This window comes from Callithrix jacchus, chromosome 2 (genome assembly GCF_049354715.1).
Source record: "Callithrix jacchus isolate 240 chromosome 2, calJac240_pri, whole genome shotgun sequence".
Classification (NCBI taxonomy): Eukaryota; Metazoa; Chordata; class Mammalia; order Primates; family Cebidae; genus Callithrix; species Callithrix jacchus.
Window position 1 is genome coordinate 16,898,406 of NC_133503.1, and position 14,560 is coordinate 16,912,965.

General features: G+C 52.9%; 1 protein-coding gene across 8 annotated transcripts in view; it reads left to right on the forward strand.

Annotated features, from left to right (window-relative positions):
- The window catches only part of LOC100405928 (E3 ubiquitin-protein ligase RNF216), a 157,052-nt gene extending 152,614 nt beyond the window's left edge, over window positions 1-4,438 (forward strand). For all 8 annotated transcript variants that reach the window (XM_078357873.1, XM_078357883.1, XM_078357898.1 and 5 more), the window contains 2 exons: window positions 61-130; window positions 1,072-4,438. In XM_078357873.1, coding sequence (XP_078213999.1) covers window positions 61-130; window positions 1,072-1,391 — 390 coding nt within the window. In that variant the 3' untranslated portion in view covers window positions 1,392-4,438. The remainder of the gene's footprint in view (window positions 1-60; window positions 131-1,071) is intronic.
- Window positions 4,439-14,560: the final 10,122 nt, after the last annotated feature.

Here is a 14,560-nt window from a genome sequence, read left to right on the forward strand (position 1 = left end):
CACGCGGTCTCGGCACTATGTGGAGCTACAGGCTCATCCTTCTTGTTGCTTGCATTTTAGGAAGATGATGAGAAGCTTATTGAGGAAATCCAGAAGGAAGCTGAAGAAGAACAGAAAAGAAAGAATGGAGGCAAGTGCCCTTCCCCAGGCTCCCAGGACAGAGCAGCAGCCATACCTGGCTTGCCATCAAGGAGCCTGCATGACCTGGGGTCCTTTGCTCCCTTGGCAGTGCTGAGCTGCAGGGCTTGAGCCACCACACCTGGCTGTTTTGTTTTTTTTTTTTAAAGAGTATAGCTGGGTGCAGTGGCTTATGCCTGTAATCACAGCACTTTGGGAGGCCAAGGCGGGTGAATCACGAGGGCAGGAGTTCGAGACTAGCCTGGCCAATATGGTGAAACCCTGTCTGTACTAAAAATACAAAAATTAGCTGGGCATGGTGGTGCGTGCCTGTAGTCCCAGCTACTCGGGAGGCTGAGGCAGGAGAATTGCTTGAACCCAGGAGGCGGAGGTTGCAGTGAGCCGAGATTGTGCCATTGCACTCCAGTCTGGGTAACAACAGCGAAACTCTGTCTCAAAAAAAAAGTACAAAAATTAGCCAGGCATGGTGGTACACGCCTATACTCCCAGCTACTCGGGAGACTGAGGCAAGAGAATCACTTGAACCCGGGATGGGGAGGTGACAGTGAGCCAAGATAGCACCACTGCAGTCCATCCTGGGCAACAGAGTGAGACTCTTGTCTCAAAAACAAAACAAAACAAAAAGAATGTAACTGAGTCACAGAGGTAGCCCCTCAAGGCCCTGGCTCTTGAAGGATGCCTTACTGGGCTGGGCTGGGTGGGTGGACATGCCACCTCCCACGGTGCCACTGTAGAGCAAGACACTGAGGGAAAATTCAGATTTGTCCTTGATTTCTAATAGTGTTGTTGGGGAGGTGTCCATGTTTTGTGCTTTAATCAGCCTGTGGAGCCCCTCCTGTGTCCAGAGGTCACTAGCCTAGTCCCAAGCTAGATTCAGATTCCAGCGAGGTATGTTTAATCTGTTTTTTCCACTAAACCGCACCTCCCTTTCAGAGAACACCTTCAAACGAATCGGACCTCCACTGGAGAAGCCCATGGAGAAGGTACAGAGGGTGGAGGTCCTCCCGAGGCCTGTCCCACAGAACCTGCCGCAGCCACAGATGCCACCCTATGCCTTTGTGCACCCACCCTTCCCCCTGCCGCCCGTGCGGCCCGTGTTCAACAATTTCCCACTCAACATGGGACCCATCCCAGCCCCATACGTGCCCCCGCTGCCCAATGTGCGGGTCAACTATGACTTTGGTCCCGTCCACATGCCCCTGGAACACAACCTGCCCATGCACTTTGGCCCCCAGCCACGGCATCGCTTCTAATGGCCCGGAACCCCCACTGAGCAGCACAGAGCCCATTTGGGGTGGGGGTGTGGGATGGAGAACACTCCCCTCCCCCAAGGCTGGTGGCTGTGCCATTGCTTCCTAAGTCAGGTTGAAGGGTAGGCTGGTTTTCTTCCCACCTTTCCTAGAAGGGCCACTGCTCCTGGAAGAGTGACCACAGCTGGTGGCCCTCTGGGGGGGCCTGCATGGGATAGGTCTGGCTCCCACTCGGCAGAGTCAAAAGGGCCTCGAAGCCCTTCTTTGAAGAGTTCTGCCGGTGGCCCTGGCTGCTGTGTCACTCCAGTCCCTGCAGAAAGAGACCAAGAGGAAATATTTTGCCTCCATTCACTTTTTCCCCTAGCAAACACCAGGGAAAAAACCTCTCAGAATTAAAACCACATGAGCCTTCCTTATATAGCACAGACAGATCCATAATAAAGATGAAAATGGTGGAGTTCATAGAGAACTGTGATGTGAACTGCCCCTCCTTTCCCCCGAGGCCACCAGGGGCGGCCCTTCTGCCTTATCCCTTTATCCATGGTATAGGCCAGGGCAGGCTGCAGTGCCCCTGCTGCTCACACCTGGGCCTCTCCTTGGAGCCAACCCCTGGGGAGTAAGGCAGCTCCAAGGAGCCATTTCCCTGGAGGTCCTCATAGGGGCTCCAGGTTGGGCAGAAGGAGCTGTGCCCACGGGCCTGGGAAGCATTGCTCAGGGTGGGGGCTGGCACCATGGCCTACAGAGGCACTGCCACAGCCATAAGGGCCAAGATGCTTCCCCCTATCCAGAGCCCATGCGCCACTACAGTGAGCATTGAGGGTACCTCTCCTCTCTCTTCATATAGCCTACTCAGATCAGGCAGCAACAAACCCATCTTGTGCCATGGGTTTTGTTCTATTGCTATCTAAGTTTCTCTTCCTCAGTCTCTGGAAAGTCAGGCTGAGAAATCCTTACCCAAGCTAGTCCATTGCAGCATGCTGGATGGTTCTGAAGCTGGCGCATCAAAAGATCCTCTTGGGGTAGCTGGGACAGAGACCTGGTGGTCCTGCCAGGCAGCCCAACTGCTGGGGAAGACATTTCTGCCACCCTGGGTGATGAGCAGCTTTTCCCCTATGGTTTTCTGGGGGAGGAGTGGGCCTTTTTAGGGGGACAGGTGACCCTGGGTGCCACCCCTGCCTGGCATGAGCCCCTGTGTGTTCTCAAGTGCTTAGTGAAGGCAGGTAGACGGTGCTGTCTGGTACCCCCCATATGAGGGCCACTTCCCTTCTCATGCAGTCAGCTGAGCATCAGCTCAGCCCTGCCATGTCCCTACTCATTCTTGCCTCCTGTCCAGCCCCGGGTTTCTAGCTGTGCCTGAGGCATCAGTCTGGCCCATTGGCAGATAAGAGACCTGAAGCTTTCCTGGCCACAGGTGTCACTATCTCCTTCTCTTCTTGGTCTACCATATTCTTGTGTTGCCATGGGGTTCCGAGAGGTTTGGAGTTCACAGACCTCAGACAGGGCTGACCCCGACAGCCATTAGGGTGGGGCTGCTTCAGCCTCTGGAGCAGCCCTCCATCGTCCTACAGCAGGGCTGCCACACCCAAGGTCTGGAGGGCATCATCATTCACTGTCATTGGCTTCTCAGATGTATTTCAAGTACTAAAGTGGATTTAAAAAGATCTAAGATGGCCAGGCTTGGTGGCTCATGCCTGTAATCCCAGCACTTTGGGAGGCCGAGGAGGGCGGATCACCTGAGATAGGGAGTTTGAGACCAGCCTGACCAAACATGGTGAAACCCTGTCTCTACTAAAAATACAAAAGTAGCCGGGCGTGGTAGCGCATGCCTATAATCCCAGCTACTTAGGAGTCTGGGGCAGGAGAATCCCTTGAACCCAGAAGGTGGAGGTTGCAGTGAGCTGAGATCTCGCCATTGCACTCCAGCCTGGGTGACGAGAGCGAAACTCTGTTTCAAAGAAGATCTAAGATACTCATTCTTTCTGCCTTTTCCCAAGATGGAGGCTTTGAAGACAGCTGATCACCTGGGCATGGGGTAAGCGTGCGCTGGGATGCCAGACTTGGGGGGCAGCCTAATGCTATGTCCTTGCCGGCTCCCCTACCTGTTGGGCTACCCCAACTTTGCTACTAGCCTGAATGACAGTGCCTTGGAAAGGCGGGCTCCACAAAGCTGCAGCAGGATTGTCTTCAGTATCTTAAACGTGCTCCCTGTGCTTGCCCCTGGGAGGGTCTCTGGGAGCAGAGGGAGGCTGCAGACATCCTAGCTGAAGCGTAGGTGACCTCAGGCCCCAGGAGCTTCAGCTCCTTCTGTCCTGCACACCAGGCATGTGGCCCCAGCAAGTGGCCCAGGCAGGACAAAGGGAGCAGGCAGCAGCTGCAGGAACAGCCCCAGACAGGTGCTGGCCCCAACCCTGGCAGGGAACAGGGAGCCCAGAGTGATGTTTCTCCTAAGGCCAAATCCCAGGGCATCTCTTTTTAGAAGAGCTCCAGCTGTTTCTGGTCACACTGTGCTGGTATTGAAGGAGTTGCTGCCTTTTTCCTTGTAGGGCCCTGATTCCTGAGGATTCTCCCCAAGCCAGGCACAGGGGGTTGCAGGGCTGCCATGAGCACCCACCTTAGACCTCAGGCTCCTGCCTGCACCAATGATAGGGCCGGGGAGAGAAGCACTGGGGGACTTCTGATCAGCCAGCAAGGTCCATTCCAGTGCCCAGAGGTCAGACCACAGGCAACCCTGAGGCAGCTGGGGCACCTCCTCTCTGCCCTGCAGGGCTTGCCCCAGGGCGCAAGGCTCCCCAGCCAAAGCCCCTTCTTACTTGCCTTAAAACTGGAGAGAGGAATCTAGTATTTGCACTTAGCAAAATATTTAAAAACTGAAAAAATTGTGCATGATCTGTCACTTTGTATAAAAATAGAAAAATGATTAAGTAGTTAAACCTTTTTCTTTACCTTCTGGCAGTAAAAATAGATAAAATAATTTGTTCATACTACTGTGTGTAAAAAGCCTGTATCATATGTAACTGGGACTTTTTGTAAATAAATGTTTGTGCACTCTGCTCCCTCTGGCTTCATGTCTCCCCACTGCTGCCTGGCAAGTTACAAGGGCAGCTGGCAGATTAGTCCAAGTGATCAATCTAAACCAGCATCCGTACCTCCCCAACTGTGTCTCGGCAGGAGCAGGCCCGGAAGGCACACCAATGTGTAGTAAGAGCCCCTGCCCCTCCCCTGCCAGGGAGGAAGATCAGGTGATCTGCTAGGCAGATCGCGCTAGGGCAGCTACCAAGGCCCAGATTGGACACAAAGGGTCTATTTGTTTGTTTTGGGCACAGAATCCCCTTCAAAAAAGGTGTGGTCAATTTCTCTTGCCGGCCCCTTCCCCAGTCTCTGTCCATCTAAAGGTCAGATAAACCAGGAGAAGCCTCACCCAGCTGAGGAGTGGACAAGGTTCCAAGGACAGGAAATGCCTAGGCTGAGAGGCCGTGGCATTTGAGTCCCTGCCCTGCATGATGGGAGGCTGCAGTGCCAGGGCCCTACTACCCTCACTGGTTGTACAGCGTCTTCCCCTCTGGAGTCCTTCCTGCCATGTACCAGGCCAGGTAGGAATCTGAACCCTAGATCTGAAGGGATCCCTGAGCACAGGGGAAGCTGAGACCTCCAAATACAGACGGACTACAGCTCACTTTAATAAAACAAGGAGTCTCCTGCCGTTTGCAACTTTTTTTTTTTTTTTTTTTTTTTGAGATGGAGTTTTGCTCTTGTTGCCCAGGCTGGAGTGCAATGGCGCAACCTTGGCTCACCGCAACCTCCGCCTCCTGGGTTCAAGCGATTCTTCTGCCTCAGTCACCCAAGTAGCTGGGATTACAGGCATGTGCCACCATGCCCGGCTAATTTTTTGTATTTTTAGTTAAGACGGGATTTCACCATGTTGGCCAGGATGGTCTCCATGTCTTGACGTCATGATCCACCCGCCTCGGCCTCCCAAAGTGCTGGGATTACAGGCGTGAGCCACCGTGCCCAGCCTGTGTGCAACTTTCTGTGGAGCAATTATCTGGTTTTGGCAGGGCGCAGTGACTCACGTCTGTAATCCCAGCACTTTGGGAGGCGGAGGCAGGTGGATCACGAGGTCAAGAGATGGAGACTATCCTGGCCAGCATGGTGAAACTCCGTGTCTACTAAAAATACAAAAATTAGCTGGGCGTGGTAGCACTCGCCTATAGTCCCAGCTAATTAGGAGGCTCAGGCAGAAAAATAACTTGAACCCGGGAGGCAGAGGTTGCAGTGAGCCAAGATCACACCACTTTACTTCATCTAGCCTGGTGACAGAACAAGACTCCATCTCAAAAAAAAAATTACCCGTTTTTTGCATGTCTGAGAAAAAGTATACTAAAAGCTTCAAAAGGAGAGTTACATGCCCCCCCAAAAAAGTTACCCATATTCCCAGCTTCTAAACCATTTTTGTTTGTTTGTTTTTTTTTTGAAGCGGAGTCTAGCTGTGTCACCCAGGCTGGAGTGCAGTGGCACAATCTTGGCTCACTGCAACTTCTCCCTCCCAAGTAGCTGCGATTACAGGCATCTGCCACCACACCTGGCTAATTTTTTGTGTGTGTTTTAGTAGAGACAGGGTTTCACCATGTTGGCAAGGCTTCTCTTGAACTCCTGACCTCAGGTGATCGACCCGCCTCAGCCTTCCAAAGTGCTGGGATTACAGGTGTGAGCCACTGCTCCCGGCCCAAATCGTGTTTATTTTTAACTTGTTCATGCCATGCAGTCCTTGTTCCCGTTCCTGTTCTATATTTGCAAAAACATCATACAGTTTTCTGCAATTTTGGTAAATAAGTAAAAGCTATTTATCCATTTTGCTGCTATCCTTTTTTCCATCCAATGTGACCAGGGTGGGTGGTATTCTTCCCACCTTCTGCAGGTGCCGGCCAGCATATTGCAACATGCCTGATCAGGGCTTTGGGGCCTTTGGTTTTAAAGAAGTTAGTACCTTGCTTTTCTCCCTTAACAATCTTGGACTGTCCTCCAGGTCTATGGCTCTGTCTGCATCCAATTTGTTATTTTGTCTTCCATGATTTTTTTTTTTTTTTTTTTTTTTTTTGAGTCGGAGTCTCACCCTGTCGCCCAGGCTGGAATGCGACGGTGTGATCTTGGCTCACTGCAACCTCCACCTCCTGGGTTCAAGTGATTCTCCTGCCTTAGCCTCCCGAGTAGCTGGGATTATGGGCACGTGCCACCACACCCAGCTAATTTTTTGTATCTTTAGTAGAGATGGGGTTTCACCACGTTGGCCAGGCTGGTCTCAAACTCCTGATCTCATGATCTGCCCACCTCATGATCCACCTGCCTAGGCCTCCCAAAGTGCTAGGATTACAGGTGTGAGCCATGGTGCCCAGCCAATTTTTGTATTTTTAGTAGAGACAGGGTCTCACCCTATTGGCCAGGCTGGTCTTGAACACCTGACTTCAAGTGATCCACCCCCCACCTTGACCTCTCAAAGTACTCAGATTACAGGCATGAGCCACTGCACCTGGCCTACTTTTTCTAACTGTCTCTTTCTGAGATGGGCTCTCACTCTGTCTCAGAAAAAGGTGTAAGAAGGCACTCCCAGGCTCGAGTGCAGAATGCGATCATGGCTCACTGCAGCCTCAGCCTTCCTAGTAGCTGGGACTACAGGGGTCGGCCACCATGCCCAACTAACTTTTGCATTTTTTTGTGAAGAAGGGGTCTCACTGGCTGAGTGCTGAGGCTAACGCCTGTAGCACTTTCAACTGGAGTTCAAGACAAGCCTGGTCAACATGGTGGAGATACCCCATCTCTACAAAAATAGAAAAATTAGCCGGGCATGATGGCAGGTGCCTGTAATCCCAGCTACTTGGGAGGCTGTGGTAGGAGAATCTCTTGAACTCAGGAGACAGTGATTGCAGTGAGCTGAGGTTGTACCACTGCACTCCAGCCTGAACAGCTGAGCGAAACAAACAAAAAAAAAAGTGGGAGGTCTCACCGTGTTACCCAGGCTGGTGTTGAAGCAAGCGGCCTGGGTAACACAGTGAGACCTCTTCTTGGGCTCAAGCAATCAGCCCACCTCAACCTCCCGAAGTGCTGGGATTACAGGGGTGAGCCACCATACCCAGCCTTTTTTATTTTTTCATCCTTAAAAAGTGACTTTTTTTAATGGAGGTTGCAGTGAGCCAAGATAACGCCACTGAACTCCAACCTGGGTGACAGAGTGAGACTGTCAAAAAAAAAATTTTTTTAAGCCTCTCAAAAAATACATTTGCCGGCCAGGCATGGTGGCTCACGCCTGTAATCAAGCACTTTGGAAGGCCAAGATGGGTCAGGAGTTCGAGAACAGCCTGACCAACATGTTGAAACCCCATCTCTACTAAAAATGCAAAAAAGCCAGGCATGGTGGTGTGTACCTATAATTCCAGCTACTCAGGAGGCTGAGGCAGGAGAACCACTTGAACCTGGGAGGCAGAGGTTGCAGTGAGCTGAGATCATGCCATTGCACTCCAGCCTAAATGAATGAATGAAATATAAAAAACATGTTTGCCAGCCAGGTGCAATGGCTCATGTCTGTAATACCAGCCACTTCAGGAGGCTGAGGCGAGTGGATCACCTGAGGTCAGGAGTTTGAGACTGGCCTGGCCGACATAGTGAAACCCCATCTCTACAAAAATACAAAAATTAGCTGGGCATGATGGCAGATGCCTGTAATCCCAGCTACTCGGGATGCTGAGGCAGGAGAATCACTTGAACCAAGGACATGGAGATTGCAGTGAGCCAAGATCATGCCATTGCACTCCAGCCTGGGTGACAGAGAAAGACTCCCTCTGAAAAAAAAAATTTTTTTTTCAATCAAAAGTGTACAAAAAATAGAAAATTTATGTGCAAACTAGGAAAATCTTGAAAACAAAAATATGAAGCAAAAATAGACATGCTTTGTAACCCAAAGATAACTGCCGATCACATCTCGATGTATTCTGCCCAGTGTGATCTTTGTGATACATAACAGTGTTCATGAAACTAGTGAACCAGACATGAAGGTTTTCATCTTGCTTTTCTTTTTCTTTCTGGAACATTTATAAGACATGAGCAAGTGCTTCTGAAACAGGCTTTTTAATTAGCTCTTTGCCTTCAAGAGCCTCTCACAGCAGATTCCATCTGCCTTCTCTTTGAACTTCTTGTGGCCATCTAGGTTGGTGTGAAGCTAATATTCACCAGGCTACCAGCTCTGTTCTCAGGACCTTTGAGGGGACGTGGCCGCTTCTACACTCCCTGGTGTGTGTTCCTCTTGATCAGGACGAAGTCTGTTTGCCATTTCCACTCATCGCTTCCTGTTCCTTCATCCACGTACGTGTCTGGTGGAGACCCGTGGACTGATCTATGGCTTTGCTTCTCCCCAAGAGAAGATGCCAGTTAAACCCACAGGGGAGGGACTTGGGTGAGTGCCAGCTGCTGGGTCAGGCCCATGCTCCCATCTTGTTGGGTGTCACCAAAGGTGGGGTGGTGAGAGCCCTGGCGGCAGGCATGGTGCACCTGGGCCTGGTGTTAGTAAAATGGGAATCTCCACAGCATCGTCTTCCTTGGGCTGTGAGAACTGGGGAGGGGAGATGAAAAGTGCTTGGCCGAGGACGGCAGAGAGGGCAGAATGGCCATGGTGCTGGTTGTTGCTCGTCCCACAGAGCTGTCCCATCCCTCCCCACGTTTCCAGTGACTCTTTGGCAATAAAAGCCTAATCCTTTGACCAGATCAACCTCTCAGGGTCATCTGAGGCTATCAACCCCACCTGGGGCCCCTGGGAGCACCTAGTCCACACCCACACCCCACAGATGACCGTGTGCCTGGCTGCTCACCTGTGCATGTGCCCTGAGCAGACCTGGATGGCTGGGCAGTCACGGGGCACTCGGCCCCCAGTAGGAGCCACAGAGGAACATGCACTCCAGCACCAGGTGGCAGGGGACAGGCTGAAGCGATGGAGGGGATGCACTGGGGTGGCCCGGGGACTGGGAAGGCTTCCAGGAGCCCTCATCCTCATCACCTGACCATTGCGCAAGCGCAGACCCCAGGGCAGGGATGCTGACTGGGCAGCTCCAAATGTTCCAACAACCACAGCTTAAATCAGCTTCTTTGGGATGCAGTCATGCTTTGGCCTTGGCGGAGACTTCCCCAAGGGCCGGAGGCTTGGAGGACACTGCCATGTGGCCTCTGTGTGGGAGGGGACAGTCGGGTACATCTGAGAGAAACTCAGAAGACAATCCAAGGTGACCCGGCGCCAGTGGGGGTCCGCAAAGAGGGAGAGTCCACAGGGATGGCCAGGCCCTATCCTGGCAACTGAAGGAACTGGTGCCAGGGGCACTTTGGGGCAGGGGTGGGGAGGCCACGGCACCATGGGGTGGGGCTGGGCACAGCTACCCCAGGCAATGAGGCCCTGGGAATAGCAGCAGCAGCAGCAGCAGGGAGTGAGTGGGACAAAGGGCCAAGCAGTCTGGACTCCCGAGGAGCACGCACTTTTCAGGACAGGCAGAGGGATAGCGCCCTGTGTCCTAGGACACGCAGACAAAGAGGAAGAGGCCAGCCAGTGGCCAGGAGGAGAGCCAGGGCCCTCCCTCCTGCAAGCTCTCAGACCCCCAGTTCCCCCAGACCTAAGAGCAGTGCCTGCACCCCTCCAGGCCCCATCTCATCTCCTCCCTCAAAGCCCCACTTCTCCAGGGCCCAACCCTGAGCTCTCTTTTCCAGGCCTTCCAAGAACTGTCTGCCCTCCTCTCCCCAACCCCGCTGGATCCCCCTGTCCCTGGGTGTTCCCCCAGGTCCCCATTCTCAGCCATCGCAGTCATCTATGGCTGCATAAAACCACACCCCAAGGCTAGCACAGTAGTTCACACCTGTAATCCCAGCATTTTAGGAGGCCAAAATAGGAGGATCACTTGAGCCCAGGAGTCCCAGACCAGCCTGGGCAATCTAGCAAGACCCCCATCTCTATGAAAACAAAAAACAAGCCTGGCATGGTAGTATACACCTATAGTCCTAGCTACTCAGGAGGCTGAGGCACAAGGATCACTCAAGCCTGGGAGGTCAAGGCTGCAGTGAGCTATGATTGCACCACTGCATTCTAACCTGGGTGACAGAGCAAGACCCTGTCTCTAAAAAATAAACCGCAGCTCAGCCTGCAACTCACAACATCCCTAAGTCGCTATTTCTCACAAGGCTCCCCCTCACTGGGGCTCAGCCAGGCAGCTGTGTCGTATCTGAGGACCCCCAGCAGGCTGCCATCAGCTGCCAGCTAGGGTTTAGCCAAGACCACAACCCCTGCCCATGGGCCCTCAGCCCTCAACAGTCTGGCCTCAGCTTCTCTCCATCACGGCAGTTGCCTTCCAAGAGGGCAGGCATGGACACAGCCCGGCTGCCAAGGGCCAGCCCCAAGTACCTCTCCCTCCACATGGTAGCAGGCAAAGCAAACCACAGGCCAGCACAGGGCCTGGCAGGAGATGAGGACAAGCCACCATAGCCGGTCTGCTCCAGACGCCAAGCCTTGCTGTGACCCGTGTGTGCTGTGTGCAGCCATAGCCCCGCAGGAGTGAGGGGCATTCTCAACTCTGAGCTGAGTTCTCTTCTGAGAACTTTCCTGTTTCTATCTGAATGTGGTTCTCTCTCTCTCTCCCCCCACCCCCTCCCCCACCCATCCCACTTTATTTCTGGAAAGCTGTGGTAAGAAAATGAGCAGCATCAGGCTCAGTGGCTCACACCTGTAATCCCAGCACTTTGGGAGGCCAAGGTGGGCAGATCACGAGGTCAGGAGTTTGAGACCAGCCTGCGCAATATGGTGAAACCCCATCTCTATTAAAAACACGAAAATTAGCTGAGCATGGTGGTGCCCACCTGTAATCCCAACACTTTGGGAGACCAAGGTGGGAGAAGGATTGCTTGAGCCCAGAAGTTCAAGACCAGCCTGGGCAACATAGTGAGACCCTGTCTTTTTTTTTTTTTTTTTTTTGAGACAGAGTTTCACTCTTGTTGCCCAGGCTGGAGTGCAATGGCACGATCTGGGCTCACCGCAACCTCCATCTCCTGGGTGCAAGTGATTCTCCTGCCTCAGCCTCCCGAGTAGCTAGGATTACAGGCATGTACCACCACACCTAGCTAATTTGATATTTTTAGTAGAGATGGGGTTTCACCATGTTGGTCCAACTCCTGACCTCAGGTGATCCACCGGCCTCAGCCTTCCAAAGTGTTGGGTTTACAGGTGTCAGCCACCAAGCCCAGCCTGACCCCGATTCTATTTTTTAAAAACGTTTTTCCAGCCGGGCGTGGTAGCTCACACCTGTAATCCCAGCACTTTGGGAGGCCAAGGCAGGCGGATCACCTGAGGTCAGGAGTTCAAGACCAGCTGGGCCAACATAGTGAAAATCCATCTCTACTAAAAATACAAAAAATTAGCTGGGTGTGGTGGCAGGCGCCAGTAATCCCAGCTACTTGGGAGGCTAAGGCAGGAGAATCGCTTGAACCCGGGAGGCAGAGGTACAGTGAGCCGAGATCGTGCCATTGCACTCCAGCCTGGGCAACAAGAGTGAAACTCCATCTCAAAAAAGAAAAAAAAACTTTTCCAGAGGGGTGTAAAAAACCATTAACACAGTTACCTCCAGAGGGAAGAGAACTGGGGCCGGGGCAACTGTGGATTTCTGTGTATATCTGTGGGTACCCTTTGATTTTAACCCTATGTATTAGCTTAATTTCTTCAAATAACAATAATATTAGTAAATCCTTTTAGAGCACTTGCCGGTGCCTGGTACTAGCTGGGGTTCCCTGGAAGGTGGGTTTCCCTCTTACTCACCTCCTCCCCTCCTGAGAGTCAGACCCTGGTCCTGGGAGGAAGCACAGTGGAGGCTTTTGTCTTATTTGCACATCACAGAGGCCCCTCCTCCTGGTTTAAGCTAGGGCTCTGTAAAGGAGCTTGGGTTTCAGGCCAAATGCTCAGCCCCGCCCCACCCCTTCAGGCCTCTCTCTGGGAGACCCCATCTGTTCCCTTTTTCTGCTGCCCCCAAGGGTCTCAGAGCCTGTCCCCCATCCAGACAACCATATTGCCCACAGCCCACCCAGGGACGACAGGCACCCAGCCACCCATTGCTCAGGGGTCTTCAGAGCAGGCGGGGTCCCCAGGGAGTCCAGACAAGCACTGCTGGGCCCCCTTTTGCTCACCTTATGAGCCCCAAAGCTGCCGTTTAAGAGAAAAAGCATTAGACTTTTTAAAAAATTTTATGTATTTATTTTTGAGAGTCTCGCTCTGTGGCCCAGGCTGGAGTGCAGTGGTGCAATCACAGCTCACTGCAGCCTCAACCTTCCAGACTCAAGCAGTCCTCCCACCTCAGCCTCCTGAGTAGCAGGGACCACAGACACGTATCCCATGCCTGGCTAATTTTGTAGTTTTTGCAGAGACAGAGGGCTCACCATGTTGCCCAGGCTCATCTCAAACTCCTGAGCTCAAGCAGTTCTCCTGCCTCAGCCTTGCAAAGTGCTGGGATTCCAAGCACCAAGTATTTTACTTTTTTTTTTTTTTGAGATGGAATCTCATTCTGTTGCCCAGGCTGTAGTGCAGTGGTATGATCTCGGCTCACTTCAGCCTCCATCTCCCAGGTCCCAGCAATTCTCCTGCCTCGGCCTCCCAAGTAGCTTAGATTACAGGCACATGCCACCAGGCCTGGCTAATTTTTGTATTTTTAGTGGAGATCGGTTTTACCATGTTGCCCAGGCTAGTCTTGAAATTCTGACCTCAGGTGATCCACCCACCTGAGCCTCCCAAAGTGCTGGGATTACAGGTGTGAGCCACCACGCCCCGCCATATCTGACTTTTTAAAATGAGTGAGGTCAGGGCTGGCACAGTGGCTCATGCCTGTAAGGTTGAGGCTGAGGCAGAAGAATCACTTGAACTTGGGAGGCAGAGGTTGCAGTGAGCCGAGATCTAGCCATTGCACTCCAGCCTGGACGACAGAGTGAGACTCTGTCTGAAAAAAAAAAAAAGTGAGGTCAGCCCTCATCCCCATGACTCTGGGAGAGGCCACTGTGGCCCTGGAGGAAATGGGACCCAGCTTGGTCTGGGGCTTTCTGTCCCCACCCCCATCCCCTGAGAATGAATTGGAAGAGGCTGAGCTGAGGCAGGAGGTCTGGAGGGGGTGTCCCCTGGAGATACACTGGGAAGCTCAGAGGTCTCACCCACCAGAGGGACCTGCCTGAGTCCTTTGGGGGCTGGTGACCGCTCCACAGCCCCCAGCAGGACTCAGGGTCCCTCCCAAAGAGGCCTCCTAAGTGAGGAGTTCACAGCAGACAGCAATGGGGGACCCAGGGTTGGGACCCTGAGGCACAGAGTATATACCCCACTGTCCCCCAGACTGCCCCACGTTCCTGGACTGGGCAATTACAGTTCAGTCTCTCTTTTCTTACTTTTTTTTTTTTTTTTTGAGACAGAGTCTTGTTCTGTCGCCCAGGCCAGACTGGAGTGTTACCATCTCAGGTGACTGCAACCTCCACCTCCTGGGTTCAAGTAATTGTCCTGCCTCAGCCTCCCAAGTAGCTGGGATTACAGGTGGGAACCAGCATGCGGGCTAATTTTTGTATTTTCAGTAGATTGCAGGTGTGAGCCATTGTGTCTGGCCTTTTTTTTTTTTGAAGACAGGTTCGCATCTGTGTGCACTGTCTTTGTACACGTCCCCTGTGTGCACGCCTACACGCACATGTATCTGCCTGCACATGGGGCTCTTTGCACAGGTCCGTGTGTGTGCGAGTTCACAAATGTGAGTGCATGTGATTGGGCCGCGCCCTTGTGAATGGGGGGGGAATCGCTGAGAAAGCGAAGGTGACTCAGGCAGGGGCGGAAACTGCACCCACTGCCCTGGATCCCTGCCCAGGGAGCCCCAAACCTGTCCTGACAGGAGGTAAAGGTGGGAAAAGGTCAGGAGATGGGGAGCCCAGGTGCCCCAGAGTCTGCCGCCTGCTCCTCCGGAAGATGCTCGTGGCCTCCACGCGGGTCAGGAGAACCATGGCCTGGCTCCCTCAACCTGCATCTCACCTGGGACCCCAGAGATGCCCCAGCCACTGGCCTGGCTTTCCCCCAGAGAGCAGGGACTGGGCCTGGGCCTATGCAGGTCCTTCGGCCCGCGTTATTCCCCCGTCCCTTTCAACTG